The sequence below is a fragment of the Pleurodeles waltl genome, chromosome 3_1 (genome assembly GCF_031143425.1).
Source record: "Pleurodeles waltl isolate 20211129_DDA chromosome 3_1, aPleWal1.hap1.20221129, whole genome shotgun sequence".
Classification (NCBI taxonomy): Eukaryota; Metazoa; Chordata; class Amphibia; order Caudata; family Salamandridae; genus Pleurodeles; species Pleurodeles waltl.
The window spans coordinates 1334574251-1334591628 of NC_090440.1; the positions used below are offsets into that span (position 1 = coordinate 1334574251).

General features: G+C 49.4%; 1 protein-coding gene across 3 annotated transcripts in view; it reads left to right on the forward strand.

The window, feature by feature from the left end:
- The window catches only part of SIDT2 (SID1 transmembrane family member 2), a 278793-nt gene that overhangs the window by 80472 nt on the left and 180943 nt on the right, over window positions 1–17378 (forward strand). For 2 of the 3 annotated variants that reach the window (XM_069224701.1, XM_069224702.1), the window contains exons 9-10: window positions 164–254; window positions 517–575. In XM_069224701.1, coding sequence (XP_069080802.1) covers window positions 164–254; window positions 517–575 — 150 coding nt within the window. Of the gene's footprint in view, window positions 1–163; window positions 255–516; window positions 576–1034; window positions 1075–17378 lie in introns of those variants that run through there. The other variant, XM_069224703.1, reaches the window with a different exon arrangement.

Consider the following 17378-nt stretch of genomic DNA (forward strand, 5'->3'; position numbering starts at 1 on the left):
TTTATGTTCTTTTCGTGCTCCTTAATATTTGACTTTATCACTGCCGATGCTCATGTAGGCTTTTTGCCCTTCCTGTATACCTTACTGTTTGCCTTTATCTTACAGGAGGCTGTTTAGCGATTGTTCTTTTTATCCACTTTACCACGTGACTTTATTCCCATAGATGCCTATGTTGGCGGGATGTTATTCTGTTTGGGCATTTTCCTATCCTTCTACCTGCTGACTTTCATCATTGCCTGTTGGGAGAACTGGAGGTAAGTCACATTGTGGCAGGAACTGGCTGGGTGAAAGAGTGGAAAGATCTGGGAGCGGTGGCAGAAGGACGAGCTAGAGAGGAGTAATAAAGAAATAGTTTTGTTTAGAGGATTGTATACATGGGGAATAAGTGACAGAGGAAGAGAGTGTATAAGGGTCAACAATTGGAGTGCCCTGGGGGGTTGAGAAGAGGAGTGACTAAGGGCACAAAGATTCTTACTGCTTCTTTATCCTCACTGCTGATGAATACTGTTCTTGCAGACAACAAAAGAAGAAGAAAGGACTGCTGACACCTGTGAGCACCCCATGTGATGAGACTGGTACTGTACTTGCAGCCTGGTCCACAGCTGCTTTTATTTTTTTTAATGAATGTTCTAGCTTGTGTGCTAGGAGAAGTGTGATTATGAGGTTCAGCCTTCAGATTTTGACCTCTCCATGGCAAGAGAACATATAAACTATTAGTCAAAAGGTAGTCGCATACCAATGTGGAACAGAATAGGGAGACTTACTATGCACAAGAGCAATTTATGACCAATATGTGGTGAAAGCTATGAGGGAGGTTCATACTTGCCTCCTTCTGCTGTCCCTGATTGTACTGTCTCCCTACTAGTTGTGTCTAGAAACTGATCTGCAAGAAGGTGGAAGTGTATCTAGCCACTCACATAGGACAGACTCTCCGTCTCCTTGTGTACCCTCCATATAGAATGAGGTTGTTGGCCACCATATGCTTGTTGAAGTTGAGGAACTTACCTGATTATAATGTGCCTTCTCTGTTTCTTTCCACCCTGGTCTCTTTCACATTTGCAGCCTCCTTACTCGGTAAGATTGTTCTTTTCTGATCGTTCTTGTAAGGTAGCATGCACCTAACTCTTGTACTAACTCTGAGTGTTCTCTGCTTATTTGCCGTACCCAAAGAAAGCATTACCATGTTCAGAAGATGGCTAGTCCATTTTACCCCATGCAAAATGTTAGTTAACAAAAATGCACAAAATTCCTGTAAATTTCAAATATTTGGATTAGTTGTGGCAATGCCAAACAAATGAGCTGCAAGTTCTGGAGATGACTTAGTTGAGTGTTTCTGAAACAGCTGCTCTTCATATTGGAGCTAACTGTTAAAGTGGAATTTTTTCTAACTCTTTGGAGGTATCAATAAGGGAACACAATGTCTGTGACTCAATGACAGGCTGCACAGTTTAAAAAAACGTGTGTTTCCAGCCCAGACTTGTGTGGAGAAAAGAGCTTTTAGCCTTGTGAAATACAAATAAGAACCTTTCTTGGGAGAGCAACCAGCAGCGTAATGCTCCAGAATTTGGTGATGTTACGCAGTGGATTATGGTGGAAAAAGGTGGAATGCTAGCATGATTGGACTGTCTGTGGTTTATCTGCTTTCAAATCGTGTTAAGGGTGCAGTCGTTGTGGTTTCTTACTCTGTGTTGTGTTCTTTTATGGGGTGCTGTGGTACTTTGTGTCTTTCTACCGGAGACACTGATTTGAGATTTTTGTGCATGTTGGAAAATGTAAGTACATTTGATGTTCAGCTTTTGTGATATCTTCCACTTTTTTGCATCTCACATTGAACCTTTTGCAGGAGTAGATTTCTCCCTTACAAGACACAGGTTCTTAAATATGTTGTGGCATGTAAAGGGAGTACACACATTGCCTTGCTGCCTTTCTTTATTCAGGTTATTTTCCCTTTAAAAAGGAAAATAATTAGCAATTTCATTTTAACATGCATTCTTGTTTACAAACTGTTCACAGTCTCGACTTACTTAGAAGTTATAGTGCTAATGAGCAGTACCAGGATTTTTAAAAGATTGGGTTACTCAGAAGATGTGAAAATAATTGCATGCTTTAAAAGCCCACTTCCTTTGGCTCCTCTGTGTGTGAGCAGGAAGTGTGGAAACAAATCACTGATTGCACATGTGTATTGGCATTTAGAGAGATTATCTATTAGTTCTGACAAGTACTCCACTTTGGTATCTAGAATTGTAGTACTTTCATATCCTGAATGAGGCAGGAAGCTCGGTTGTAATGTTAAAAAAATAACTTCAAGCTAGGAGGAACCACATTTAGGACAAAATTATCAAAGTATTGTGACAATAAAGGTGACCTCTCTCATTGGTCTTCTGCTATTACATCCTTATTTTTGATGGATACTTCTAACCACAGGTTCCTCACTTACTCCCCAGCCATCTGACTGGATCCAGAAAACTTTTCTCCAGCAACATTCCCCCCTCCCCGCTAGATGTGCCATGTTGACTCCATTCCACCCTGAAAGTGGCAGAGTGGAGCTGCTTATAAGCGGCAGGCCTGCATGCTGATGTCAGTTTCTTTCTTTCTGCCTCTTCTAATGCAAATCTGGACCTCCATACCAATTTCATTGGCCTTACCACAATTCCAGAAAATATACCAAAATCCAGTGTCCCCAGCTAAAGCTACAGTTTTCAAACCTTGCTGCAATTGTTTCAAACTGATGTCAGTCACAGACCTGCATGAGGTGTGTTTTTGGTGTTTGGGCTTGGGACACGATTCGAAGTTGTGTGTTAGGTGTGCCTTTATGCACCCAAAGACAGACTGAGAAGCAAAGTGGTAGGTTGCCTATTGGTGCATCATTTGCAGTAGTAGTCTGAAGAGCAGGTCAGGTCTTGGACCTACAGCTGCCCTCTATTGACAAAACTAATGTCCTTACAGAAGTCATTCAGCCTGTGCCAACCACATGTGCTTACTCTTTCAACAATACATTGACTAATACCTTTGTAGGGACCTGGTCAAATTTATTTCCTACAACTCCTCGGGATAGGGAGTCTATGAGGACTTTGGCATTTGAAAATGCTTTTTCTCCTTTGCTAACCTTGTTTTGGAATCGGTCAGCACAGTCTGCTTATTAGGTGGATGTATGTGTGCTCTCTGGGGCATAGTCAGTGAGATCTTGCAAGTGATCCAGAAGAATTTAAGGCCTCATGGCTCACATAATTCAGTATGGCCAATATGCAGCCAAATATGTTTTCTGTACTGGCTTTTATATTACTGACTGGGGATCTGGCAAGCTACATGCAGGCCAACAAAAGCATAAGTTCACAGTTCCCTCCCGCCACCCTGCTGCCTCACCCGTCCCTTCCCCCAGTGTCAGCAGCCACTAAGTCCCTCATTACAACCCTGGCGGTCGGTGTTAAAGCGGCGGTAATACCGCCAACAGGCCGGCGGAAAAAAAATGGGATCACGACCACGGCGGAAACCGCCAACACATACAGCCACTTTAACACTCTGACCACCAAGGTGATAGCAACAAACACCGCAGCGGTAACCGCCAACAGACAGGCAGAAGACAATGTACCGCCAACCTATCACAACCCGCCAATCCGCCAGCTTTTCCGGGGTGGTACCGACGCCATCAAAAGCTCAGCAGAAACAGGACTTGGAAGGGAAACCACTCACCTCTCGACAAGCAACGAAGAACCAGGACACCATGGAGCCCGAGCTGCAGGTGTTCCCCATGCTGGTGTATCTTCTCATACACGACAGATATCAAAGGCAGCGGCGACGACCACGTGAGTACTGCACCTAGCACACAGGGGACGGGGAGGAAAAAAAAAGTGACACACACACGCAACACCCCCACCCTCACCCATACACACAAAAACATGCAGCAACATTACATTTACACTCTGTAACTCCCTGGAAGAATGCAAGGACAAAAGGAATAGAGTGCAAATAGTGATATTTTGAAATATGCAGATATAGTTAACAATTAGAAAAATAGTATATACAAATATTTACAATATGTACAGAAGGCCGTACACTGACTGTCCTTTGCAAATGCCCATGGCCCACTGGGCCAAAAAGTCATGGGCGAAGCCCACACTTGACTCCTGCCTGAAAACGGAGAGAACACTGCAGGGGCATCAGTTCGAAAACACACAGGCACGTCAGGGGGACGGGGAGAGGGGGGGGCACCTCAGCCGGAAGATGGTACTATGCCACAGCTCCTGGAGGTGGCAACATGCCCACAGCGATGTCCTGGGGAGTGCAAAGCCACAGTCCCTCTAGTGGGCGGTTCGCCCACTGCTTGGTCCTGGGGAGTGCAAAGCCACAGTCTCTCAAGTGGGTGGTTTGCCCACTGCTTGGTCCTGGGGAGTGCAAAGCCACAGTCTCTCGTGGGTGATTTGCCCACTGCTTGGTCCTGGGGAGCGCAAAGCCACAGTCTCTCAAGTCTCCCAAGTGGGTGGTTTGCCCACTGATTGGTCCTGGGGAGTGCAAAGCCACAGTCTCTCTACTGGATGGCTTCCCCACTGGTTCTGGAGGGGACCTTGTGCCCAGTTGGCTTCATACTGCTTAAGGATAGTGATAGTGGATATATTTCTCCACTGGTTCCGGAGGGGGTCTTGTGCCCAATCTGTTTCATCCTGCTAAGGATAGTGATAGTGGATGTATTTCTCCACTGGTCTGCAGGGGGGCTTGTGCCCAGTCTGCTTCATCCTGCCAAGGATAGTGATAATGGATGTATTTTTCCACTGGTTCTGGAGCGGGTATTTTGCCCAGTGATGCTGCACTTGGGGTGTGGCAGTACACATTCCCTCACCGTGTCTGAGGCACTTGATTTGCAGGGAACAAGTAGCATGATACTCCATGGAGGCAGGGCCAGACTCCATCCTGCGGCGACGAAGGCTGCAAACTGGTGGTAGTGCCGGTGCTGGTGGGGGTGCTTCAAGTGGTAGTGGGAGGGTCCAGGCCCTCTCCTGCTGTCCCGGACGGCTGCCCAATGGGGATGCTGCTGCTGACAGTTGTAGTGGCACCGGCTGGGCATGTGGCGGTGCAAGTGGCGGTGCTTGCGGCAGGGATTCTGCCGGTACTGGCCGTGGTGCAGGTGCTGGTAGTGGTGGAGGGGGGACACCAGGCTGTCTCCTGCAGCCGCGGACGGCTGCCCACTGGGGATGATGCTGCTGACAGTTGTTGTGGCAGCGGCAGTGCAGGGGCCGGTGCAGGGGGCAGTGCAGGTGACGGGGCAGATAGCGGTGCAGGTGGCGGTGCCTGCGGCGGTGCTTTCCGCGGTACAAGTTGCGGTGCGGTCAGTACTGATGGTGGGCACTAGTCCCTCACCTGGAGCCTCTTTGGCCTGAAGGGCCTTGCCTAGGGTTTTCTTTCCCTTCCCCACCTTGGCAGATGCTGCTGGGACCTTGGCACTGGCAGTCTGAGTTTTGGAGGAGGCCTTGCTGGGTGGGTCGTGCTTCTTAGCCGTGCTCATGCTGGCCCCTTCTTCACCTTGGCAGGTGGCGGAATGGGTTGGTCCTTTGCAGGGGTCGGTGGCACACTGGCTGCCCTGATGGGTGCCCCCTTTGATCCTCTGGGACTTGCAGGTACCACAGCGGAGGCCGACTTGGTGGCTGAGGTGCTGGCCGGAGATCTTGACACCCTGGCCCGAGGGGAAGGACGGGGGGGCAGTGGTGGGAGACACTGGGACGGGAAGATGGAGAGGGTTTGGGAGTGGAGGAAGAGGGAATGTTTGTAGGAGGTGTACGTCTACTGAATTTGGGTGAAGGTGCATGGGCTGGATGCTGTTGTGAGGTGGATGGCTGTTGGGTGTGTAGGTGCTTGCGTTTGTGTACTTTGGGAGGAGGGGTCACAGACACACTGGGAGAGGACACGGGATGTGTGCATGGTTGTGGGGGTGATGACTGCTCGTGAGGTGTGTGTTGTGATGGGCGTGCTGGAGGTAGTAGATGAAGATGTAGTGCATGCAGGTGTGAGTGTAGATGCTACTGGGAGGGAGGTGGAGGTGGAGGAGGAGGAGGAGCAGGGGATTGGGTCTGGGTAGTGGAAGTTGGAGGGGGGAGGCTGGACACAGGGACATTGGCTGCCATCAGTGCTGAGGCCAGAGCCTGAAATGCTCTCTGTTGGGCCGCCACACCAGAGTGAATGCCCTCCAGATATGCATTTGTTTGATGCAAATGCCCTGCTAGACCCTGGATGGCATTCAGTGTGGTTGACTGCCCAACAGAGCGGGATCTCAGGAGGTCAATATCCTCCTCACTGAGGGCAGCAGGGCTTACTGGGGCAGGGCCTGCGGTGCCTGGGGCGAAGGAGATGCCCACCCTCCTGGGTGAGCGGGCACAGGAAACACACTGAGGGGCTGCTGGGAGGGTGGTGCTGGTAGGACGGGTGGCGGCTGTACCTGTTGGGGTGGGCACTGAGGTGTCTGCCACCACCAGGGAGCTTCCATCTGAGGAGGAGTCACTGTCCGTGGTGTCCCCTCCTGTCCCCGTCGTGGAGCTCCCCTCGCCCTCCGTCCCACTGGTGCCTTCACCCTCGGTGGATTCGGCCTCCAGGCCCATGTGGGATGCAGCTCCCTCCGTCGCCTCTGCTCCTCTGCCAGATGATGCCAATGCACACATGGACAGGGCGCCAAAACAAATATGGGGGGGAGAGACAGAGGATACACTTGGTCAATGCCAGCAACAACACTACAGTTGGCGTTCACAACACACAGTGAGCTGTCCTATGCACTAGGCCATGCCCAACCAATCACTAAGATAGTCACCAGCCCATGGGGTACAATGCCTAACGCCAGCATCTGCACACCTGACACCCACAGGACCCTGCCCAGTAGTAGATGGCCACTTACACCATTGGGGTAGGAGTGCACCAGAGCCTGCACACAAGGGACCTACCCTGCCATGATCGCCCTGGCCTAGGAGCACCCACAGCCCACATCCCCCACCCAGCTACCTCCTAAAGCGTGCAAAGTCATGAATCTGATTCTGTACTCACCCCCTTGTTGCTGCAGTGATGCCCTCAAGCGCCCCTCCAACTCCAGATAGGCCACCTCCAGGATGCAGAATATCAGTGGGGTCATGGTGCGACGGGCACCCCTTCCACATTGGGAGGCCAGCCCCAGCTGGGCCTCTGCCGTTTTCTTAGCCCAGCGGCGCAGGTCCTCCGATCTCTTGCGGCAGTGGGTGCTCCGCCTGTGATAGACCCCCAGGGTCCGCACCTTCTTGGCGATGGCTCGCCAAATACCCTTTTTCTGGTGGGCGCTGACCTGGAGGGAAAGGACAGCAGAAAATGAAATCACTCACCCGTCCGGACCGGCACACCCATTGCCCACCAGTTCCCACCCATGCCCTGACGCACATACACTGACCACCTCTCATGCAGCACTCAGGCCAGGATGCCTCAGCACCCCCCAACATGTGGCGTACATCCACACCACTCCAAACATGCATTGCCCACACATCATGCTCACAGTGTACTCACCTGTTTGTCTGGAGGACCATTGAGTAATGTGTACTGGGGTAGGACCCCATCCACCAGTTTCTCCAACTCCTCCGCAGTGAAGGCAGGAGCCCTTTCCCCAGACGCATGTGCCATTGTCGCTTCCAGACTCGGGTCACAGCAGCACTTGCACTGTAGGTCCTCTCCTGTTGATGGTCAGGTAGCAAGTAAGTGAATAGTTAGAAAATGGCGGTGCGTACCGTCACCGCCGGCGTACATCGCAATTGGCTCCTGGAACCCATAGGGCCCAATGATAACCAATGCGAAGTTGCGCAGTGGTCATCGACCGCCTACCGGGACGGCTTACGCCGCCAGCGCAATTACCTCATTTCCACTTGTCCCTCCTCACAGGTCAGGCAGCCGCCATTTCAGGGGGGCACATGGCATGGCACCTAACTGCATCACACCAGACATTGGCACATCAACTGACGCTCGACTTCACGTACTGCTTCTGTGACATCAATTCAGCAACATTAGTGCAATCTATGTGGAAATATGACTCTCTGCTCACCGTTCTCCTCCATAGGATACAACCGCTGAGGCAGATTATGAGATGGCGGCATCCTCCGGTGTACAGACCCCTGGTGGACCTGTCGACAATGGAGGACAGACACATTATCATCACCTACAGACTTGATTGTGCCACAATCCAAGAACTGTGTGCCCAATTGGAGCCAGACCTGATGCCAGCTATCCGCCAGCCCACAGGAATTCCCCCCTGTAGTGCAGGTCCTGTCAGTGCTCCATTTCCTGGCAAGGGATTCCTTTCAAACTACAGTGGCCATGGCAACAGGGAGGTCTCAGCCAATGTTCTCCAACGTGTTGTCCAGAGTGTTGTCTGCCCTGCTGAAACACATGCGCAGCTACATCGTGTTCCCCCAGGTGGATGAATTGGCCACAGTGAAGGCTGACTTTTATGCCCTGGGACATATCCCCAACATCATTGGTGCCATTGATGGTACACATGTGGCATTTGTGTGTCTCCGCCCCCCCCCCCCCCTCAGAGAAATGAACAGGTTTACAGGAATAGAAAAAGCTATCACTCGATGAATGTGCAGATGGTGTGTTTGGCGGACCAGTACATCTCCCATGTGAATGCCAAATACCCTGGCTCTGTGCATGACGCCTATATCTTGAGCAATAGCAGCATCCCATATGTGATGGGCCAACTCCAGAGGCACTGGGTCTGGCTAATAGGTGAGCCCAAGGTCCCCACACAGTATGAGTAGGTGTCTGGGTATGGGATTGTCCCTAAGGGTTAGTGTGTGTCTAACAATTGTCCCTCTTTATTTACAGGTGACTCTGGTTACCCCAACCTCTAATGGCTACTGACCCCAGTAAGGAATGCCAGGACAAGGGCAGAGGAACGTTACAATGAGGCACATGGGCGTACAAGGAGGTTAATTGAGAGAGCTTTCGGCCTCCTGAAGGCCAGGTTCAGGTGCCTCCATCTGACTGGTGGATCCCTGTACTACTCACCCAAGAAGGTGTGCCAGATCATCGTGGCATGCTGTATGTTGCACAACCTGGCCTTGAAATGCCAGGTGCCTTTTCTGCAGGAGGATGAGCCTGGAGATGGTCTTGTGGCAGCGGTGGAGCCTGTGGACAGGGACGAAGACGAGACAGAGGAAGAAGATGTGTACAACAGAACAAACATAATACAGCAGTACTTCCAGTGACACACAGGTAAGAGACTGTAACTCCACTTAACATTTCAATACGCTGTTGGACATTGTACATGGCTGCCTCTTACCCTGTGTCTATGGCCACTGACAGTTCCCTTTGGATTCTCTATTTTCAGATCTGTGTGCCCCATTCTGGCTCCTGCTATATGTACTGCTGCCCACCAGAGATCATCCTGTAGTATATTTCACTGTACATATAGGTTGCAATGCTTTGGTAATGTACTAATACATTTGAGATTCATTACACTGACTCCAGTATGGTATTTGTTTCAAGGGTGTTTAGTATTGTGCCAATAAGTATAGGGGTATGTGCAAGGGGCTGGGGTGATGGTGGAGGAATGTCCAGTTAGAGTCCAGTCTCTTGATATCGCAGGTGCATTGTCCAATGGGGCATAGGAAGGGGAGCAATGGCAGTTCAAGGTGGACTGGGTAACAGAGTGGGACAGAAGGGTGACTATCAGGAGAGTCCTATTTCCTGGCAGGGGTCTTGGCAAAGTTCTCTGTCTTCTGCCTGGATCACAGGGACCGTAGGCAGGTTAGTTCTCCTTCTGCAGGGTGTGAGGTGCTGGTGGCCTGTTGGTCCTGTGGCGGGCCTCCTGTCCACTAGCGCCGGCAGAGGTGGAAGGCTGTTCCTCTGATTGGCTAGTGTCAGGCGCCCTTTGTTGTGCCACTGCCTCCCTCATGGTCTTTCCCATGTCAGCCAGCACCCCTGCAATGGTGATCAGGGTGGTGTATATTTTTGTTGGGTCCTCCCTGATCCCCAAGTACTGTCCCTCCTGCAGCCGCTGGGTCTCCTGCGACTTGTCCAGTACCTGGCCCATGGTCTTCTGGGAATGGTGGTATGCTCCCAGGATGTTTGAGAGTGCCTCGTGGAGAGTGGGTTCCCTGGGCCTGTCCTCCCGTTGTCGAACAGCAATCCTCTGAGCTTCCCTGTTGTCCTGTGCCTCTGTCCCCTGAACTGTGTGCCCACTGCCACTGACCCCAGGTCCCTGATCGTCCTGGGTTTGTGGGTTGCCTGGGGTCCCTGTAGTGGTGGACACACTGCTGATTGATGTGTCTTGGGGACAGTGGCATGGGCCCACTGGGTGGGTACTGTGGTGGTGTTTCCTGAGGAGGGAGGCTCTGTGGTGGGTTGGGACTGTGGCAGGGGAACCGACTGTCTAGAGGTCCCTGATGGGTCAGGTTGGTCATCCGGACCCAGGCGTGCAGAGCCGCTGTCATCACTGTGGGCCTCTTCTTGGGGGGACTGGATGTAGCTGGCACCTCCTCTCCGGTGACATTGGGTAGGGGTCCTGTTGGGATGCAAAAGCATTGTTGATGTAACTGCGTGTGCCCTCTTGTGCATGGGTGTGTTTCCCACTATGATTGTGATTTTACTCTCGGCTTGGCCTTGTGTGAGTGGTGATTTTGTGGGCTAGGTGAGTCTCTCTATTGGGCATGCTGGGGTGATGGCTGTTAATGCAGGTCTGTGAGCGATGTCCATGCATTGGTGGTGCATGCAGGGCTTGGTATTGGGATGGGTGGGTTGTGCTAGTGGGGTATATGTGAGTTGGTGGAGTGATGGGGTGAGGGTAGGGGTAGGAGTTTGTGATGGCATGCAGGTAGGGTGGGGGGTGGGGTGAAGTAGTTAAGATTTGACTTGACAGAATCAAGTCCTCCTGCTACTCCTATGAGGCCCTCAGGATGCATGATCGCCAAGACTTGCTCCTCCCATGTTGTTAGTTGTGGGGGAGGAGGTGGGGGTCCACTGCCAGTCCTCTGTGCAGCAATCTGGTGTCTTGATACCACGGAACGCACCTTCCCCCATAGGTCGTTCCACTTCTTCCTGATGTCATCCCTGGTTCTTGGTTGCTGTCCCACGGCGTTGACCCTGTAAATGGTCCTCCGCCATAGCTCCATCTTCCTAGCAAAGGACGTCTGCTGCACCTGTGATCCGAATAGCTGTGGCTCTACCCGGATGATTTCCTCCACCATGACCCTTCGCTCCTCCTCAGAAAACCTGGGGTGTCTTTGGGGTGCCATGGATGTGGTGTGAGTGATATGTGTGGAATGATATGTTTTTGTGTATGCTGTGATGTGCGTGAATGGTGTATGGGTGATGGTGTTCTGTGCCTCTGATTGAGTGGGTGCTCCTGGTTTGTCTCTCTGTTAGTTATATATTTTTTTCGTTGTAAGGGTTGTAGGTATTGTGGGTGTGTGTTTTATAGTGGTGTGGGTGTGGTGTGTGTATGTGTGTCAGGTGTGTGTATTTTGAATTGTCCAATGTGGTGTAGTTTTGTATGTGTGTGTGTGTATTTTGAACGCAGCAGTGTGTACCGCCAATGGTTTACCGCGGTTGAAAGACCGCTGCGTTTATTCGTGGGTTGTGATACTGTGGGTGTATTCCTGTTGCCGTAACAGTCTGGGTTTTGCTTCCGCCATTTTATAACTGACCTTTGGTCTAGCGGACTTGGATGGGTGTCTGTATTGTGGCGGTCTTCTATGTGTGGGTCATAATACCCCTGGTGGATTACCACTGCGCTCACAATATGTTGGCGGCCGTCAGCATGGTGGTAGGCAGCATTTACTTCCAGGGTTGTAATGAGGGCCTAAGTCTTTTTAGCTTAACATTACTGGTACACAGCCACCCTGTGGGAGGCAGAATCCAGTATTTTCTCCTAGGGTGGGAATCTAGCACGTCCAGCGGATGAAAAATTAGATCATTCAACATGAGTATGTCCTACCCTTTCTTTCTGCTTTGCCAAATCTTCCCCATATTAAAAACGAATTTCAAAGGAACACCTGTTCATTTTGTTGCAATAGGTGCAGGTTTTATTGTTCAAAAGAGCTATTGTGAGAGTCCAGAAAAATCGAAGGTTGCTACTCTTGCTATACATTGTACTGGACGACCTTTGAATGCATTCCTGTAGCAAGACCAATTCAAAATACTCATGCCAGCTTTCATGTTGTCTATCCTGGACCGGAGCAACTAGATGGTGTCCTTGGACCAGCAGAAGGTGTTTTTCACATAGCTGTCCTGCAGTCCCACAGATGTTACCTGTGGATCCAGGTAGGCCAGGAGCATTTTCAGTTTGCTGTGCTTCCTTTCAGCCTCATCAGTGTCCCTCTGGTGTTCACAAAGTGATTGTCATGGTCACTGCCCATCTGCAGAGTTTTTCCTTAACAAAATGACTGGCTGTTGGTGGCAGGCTCACCACAGTCAGTCGTAGACCACCTGCAGACAATGATAAAACTCCTGACTTTATTTAGGGATCATGATCAACAAGCCAAAGTTGCACCTTATATGCAGAGGCTTTCATCATTCAGCCTCGGTCCTGGATCTTAGTGGAAGCAGGTCCTGGGCTTCTTGGCCTTTTAGAATCCTACATCCTCCTATTGACTATGCCTGGTTTCATATGCAGGCTCTACAAAGAAATCTGAAATTCCAATGGTGCCAGCACTAAAGAAACTTATTGGATACCTTCCCATTTTGAAGAGGACCGAACAGGATCTGCAGTGTTGGCTACTCAGAAGTAATTGGGTCAGTGGCAGACCTCTCTTCCTTCTCCACCCAGAATTGACCACGGTGACAGATGTGTCCCTGCTGAATTGGGGAGGTCATCTGGGGCAGGTGGATAACAGTGAACTGTAGTGTCTGATGGAAGCCCAACTCCATCTCATATTTCTGGAGTTGTGAGACATTTATTTGGCTTTAAAAGCCACCCTACTCTCCATCAAAGGGACACTGGTGCAGGGTCTCATGGACAAGACCACTGCCATCTGGTATATGCTACAAACTGTGTGGAGTGGGGTCTTGGGCCCTGTACCAGGGAGACTTTGCTCCTCTGGAATTGGTTGGAGTGTTAGGACATATTCCTGATTGCGAACCATCTGACAGGGTTCTTTAATGTCTGAGCGGACAAGCTCAGCGGGTGGCATCTAGCAGACCAGCAGTGGGTAGAACTCTTGGCTAGATCTTTTCACCACCATCGAGAATATGCAGTGTCCAGTTTTTCGCTTCAGAGGTTCTGCAAGAACACTTGTTAGGAGGCGCATTCCAGCTGAAAAAGATTTTAACAACCAAGCCAAATTCATTCTAGTGGCTCTGGATTGGGCCAAAAGAGTGTGGTGCCAAGACACTTTGGGCATGTGCTCCTCCAATAAGGCTGCCATTCAGGAAAGACCTTCTGTCTCAGCAACATGTCAGGCTTTTCCACCCAGGTCTACACAGTCAAAACTGCTGTATATGTTGGGCGATGGGACAAGGTGGTGGCATGGTGGGATAACTGTCATATTGGCCCTTTTCACTCCAAAATGTTGCATTTTCTTTTGTTTGTTTTGTCTTTGGCCCATCAAGGCCTTACTGTGGGCACTACTAAAGTTTATTTGTTGACCTTTTGACCTTTTTATGTTTAATGGACCAATTGTCTTTGTTTAAATTAGCTATCATGATAAGGTTTATAAGAGGTATGAGACACATTTCCTCCTAAATCATTTGTGATGCAACAGTGGGACCTTAATTCAGGGACCTTAATGTTTCTAATTTGTATGCCTTTTGCGACAATGCATAGATGAACACTGTCTCTTGACTTTGAAGGAGATGTTCCTCACTACAATTACTTCATCTTGTCTCTTGAGTGAGGTTCTAGCACTGTTGGTGCATTTCCAGAAAAACTGGTGTTGAGAACTCAGGATGCCTTTTGCCTAAAGTTGTGACTCCTTTTAACATTAGGCAGTCTATCACCCTACCTAGGTTTCTTGCCTCTTCCGACCCTCAGAAGAGAAGAAGGAGCTTCGATGGAGGAAAGAGACTAGTAAGAAACTTAAGTCAGCGCAAAGAGTGGCGTTTATATGCAGCTCCGCTCCGTTACTTCCTGGGCAGTACAGAGTGAATGTGGAGCCACATAACTCCACCTAGCAGCGTGCAGGAGCATTGCTTGAGAAAAACAATTCTGGATCCAGTCTGGCTCCTCAGAAGTATTCAAAGTTGAGGAAAACATGTTACAGAAGGTGGGTAACTTGTTCTTCTAATCCATTGTGACATTGGCTGGGAAGTGGAGGCTGCCCTAGTGAGGAATGACCTTCAGGCACTGCTGGGGCACCCCCTCATTTACTTTAGGCTGATAAATCTGGTGACTTGAATAAACCCTCAAGGCCACAAAATAAAGGTTACAGAGAAAGATTTGCCTTTGTTTGTAAGATTGTGGGTGCTGACAGCCAGGCAAGTCTTCACTCTCTGAAGTAGTGATTTTAAATAATTGAACCAACACACCTGCCATGTAATCACACTCTTGGCCAAATAAAAAGCTGTGTCTGTTGCTAGGCGAGTACTATTCTTGGAGCTTCCGTTTTCAAATGCAGCTCAGAAGGTGTCTGTGGGGAAACCCTAACCTTAGTAACACTAAGGTATCTCCTGAACATAGGGGGCTAGTGCGTTCCTAAAGGTGGGCTCGCAGTTCACCACTTTTAGGTGTTCAGGGTTCCCAGCAGCTTTTCTGCAGTTCCTGTAAAAGTTTTGCTTCAGTCAGCACCACATAATCCAGTCCCCAAAAACCTGTTCAGAGGAGTTTCTTAAATGAGTTTCCTACTACTTGCGGGCTATATCAGTGTTAAAAAACAGAAAGCCACTAAAGAACATCGGTATTAGGATGAGGTGGACATTTCATAAAGGAGAAAAATACCTAGAGGTAAATGACATGCAGAACTGGAAAAGAAAAGGCTCCAAGTTCACATACTTTTTCCAGAGAGCTTAAGGTTGTCCTTCTACCATGAATCCAGAATTGAACAGAATCGGAACAGACCTTGCTTGTGAACTGATCTCCTTTCCTGATTTATGGAGAGTCCCAAATTCCCCTGCTAACAAAGGAGATGTATGTGTTTATTTTCTAGCTGGTTCTTTATACAAAAGCAGCATGTCGCCTGTCCATTGCATGAAAGCAGTCAAATTTCTGGATTTACATCTGTGGTACAGAACACTTGTTTTACAATGATAATGAGGGTTTGATAGGGACCACAAGCGGGCAGGGGTGATCCTTGGTCCTCTTGTGGTGGTCAAAACATGAAGTGGCAGCCATCTCTTGCATGTCTGACCTTTGAGACAGCGTTAGAAGTAGCACCATACTATTGTTTTTCCAAAGAGTCCCACAAAATATATCTAGAGGGCTTTTGATTAGAGGGCTTCATCCATTGATCTAATAAATTGTTGTTTGCATTTTGCTACTGCCATCCATAGCACAGAGCATAGAGAAATGGTCCCCCCCCCCTGTTTTACCAATTGGCCCTCTTCATCTGTGCACATTATTCATATCTGCCTGCAAATTATTCATTTCCCTTCAGTGGTGACAAAGCTGCTTTAAAGTATGCTCATTAAACTTGTTTTTTTTTTTTATATTAACTTTAAATGCAACTATTTATTGTGGGGACACTTTTGATGCACAGTTCGATGGGTATTTATTTTTGTTTTCATTTTTTTACACTTAGGGAGTGCCTAATTAACATTGTAGCAAGCTGTGATTTGAGTGCTTGCTTATTTAGTGGTCCCAACTCTTAGGTTAAAAAGCACACTGGATACTGACAAAGAGTCTCAACTTGTCTATTCTGCCAGCCCTCATGATCAGTGACCTGAGAGCTCTTTGCAAAGCTAGAGGCATTGGCTATAGAGCTGTCAAAAAGGAGGCCTAGAGAAGGCCCTCTGCCTCTATGAAGAAGAGGGAGTAGAGAAGGAGGCATCTTCCTTAGAAGGTGAACCCGTAGAGGTGGGGAAGGGGAGATGTTCTTGTCCCAAAAAATGCAAGGAACGAAGGTGAGGACCATGATTCTCAACCTTTCCTCAGACCCCCTCTCACCAGTGGAGAAGGTTGAGTCGTTTGACCCAAAGATCCCCAAAGGGATTGTCCCGAAGTTCAGTGACGGTGATGACTTTGACAAATGGTTTGCAGCCTTTGAGAGGGCATGCAGAATGAGGAGGTTGGATCATGGGGATCTTTACTTTGGGGGTTATTCCTACTTAAGCGCAGACAGTCTTCAGACCCTTCCCGAGGAAGTGGCCAAGTTCTACCAGCATATGAAGGAAACACTCCTAGAAGGGCGTGGGCTCACCACAGAAGAATACAGACTTATGTTTAGGGACACCCAGAAAGGTCAGAAAAAGCACTGGAGGGCTGGATAAATGGTAACAGGGTTGCCACATATGATGGGCTTTATAATTTCACTATGAAAGAAGACATTTTGACAAACTGTACCTCAGATAAGTTCTGTTGGCATCTAGTAGATTTATCACTTTCTAGTCACAGAGTTAGCTAAAAAAGCTGGTATGTGGGTGAGATCAAGAGTACCTGAAAAGACCCCAGGGGATGACCTCCAAGGGTGGGTAGGCTTACAAAAAGCAAAGAGGGAGGTGGTAAGCCCACCAAAGAGACTCCCTCAGGGTCCCACAACCCTAAAAAGGAGGAGAGCAAAACCCAACCCACCTCTGATAAGAAGAGGCACAGTGACTCAGGGCTTAAACTCTTAGACAGCTGGCTGTGTATTGGCTGTCAGAAGACAGGTCATTTCAGAGGGGATGCAGCCTGCCCCAAAAAGGTGGTTAGCACAGAGCTGTCCAGTGTAGCCATAGGAAAGGAATCCTCTGATGGGGAAGTCGTCTTAGCTTTAAACTGAGAGAAGGGTCCAGATGGTGAGCTGGTGTTCCCTGAAAGTGGTAGTAGACCTTTCTACCCTATTTAGATGAATGGGATCCCTGCAATTGGCCTGAGAGACACGTGCCAATCACACCATAGTATGTGCTATTAGAGACAAAGAGGGTATTGGTGATCCCTCAGGAGGCCACATAGAGACCTGTAGCCATAGTGCCCCGAGAGAAGGAGGATCCCCTTAGCTGGGGTAAGGTAGTGGTCAGTCCTGACCTACCCTTAGATTGTTTCCTAGGCAGTGACCGCCCAGAGATTGGTCTGGTCACAATGAGAGGAAAGTGAGACTTCACCTGCCCCCAAGGAAATCCTGAACATTCAGGCAACTGTCAATCATCAGGGCCCCCACTATCCCTCACCCCTTTCCCTCCCTGCACTAACAGAAAGGAGGGTGGAAGAAGTGTGTCTGCCACAGGATGTGGTAGTGCCCCCCCACCACCCTAAACAGCAAGAGAGGTTCCCAGAACCCACATTTGCCTCTAAAGCAGCTCACCCACCTGTC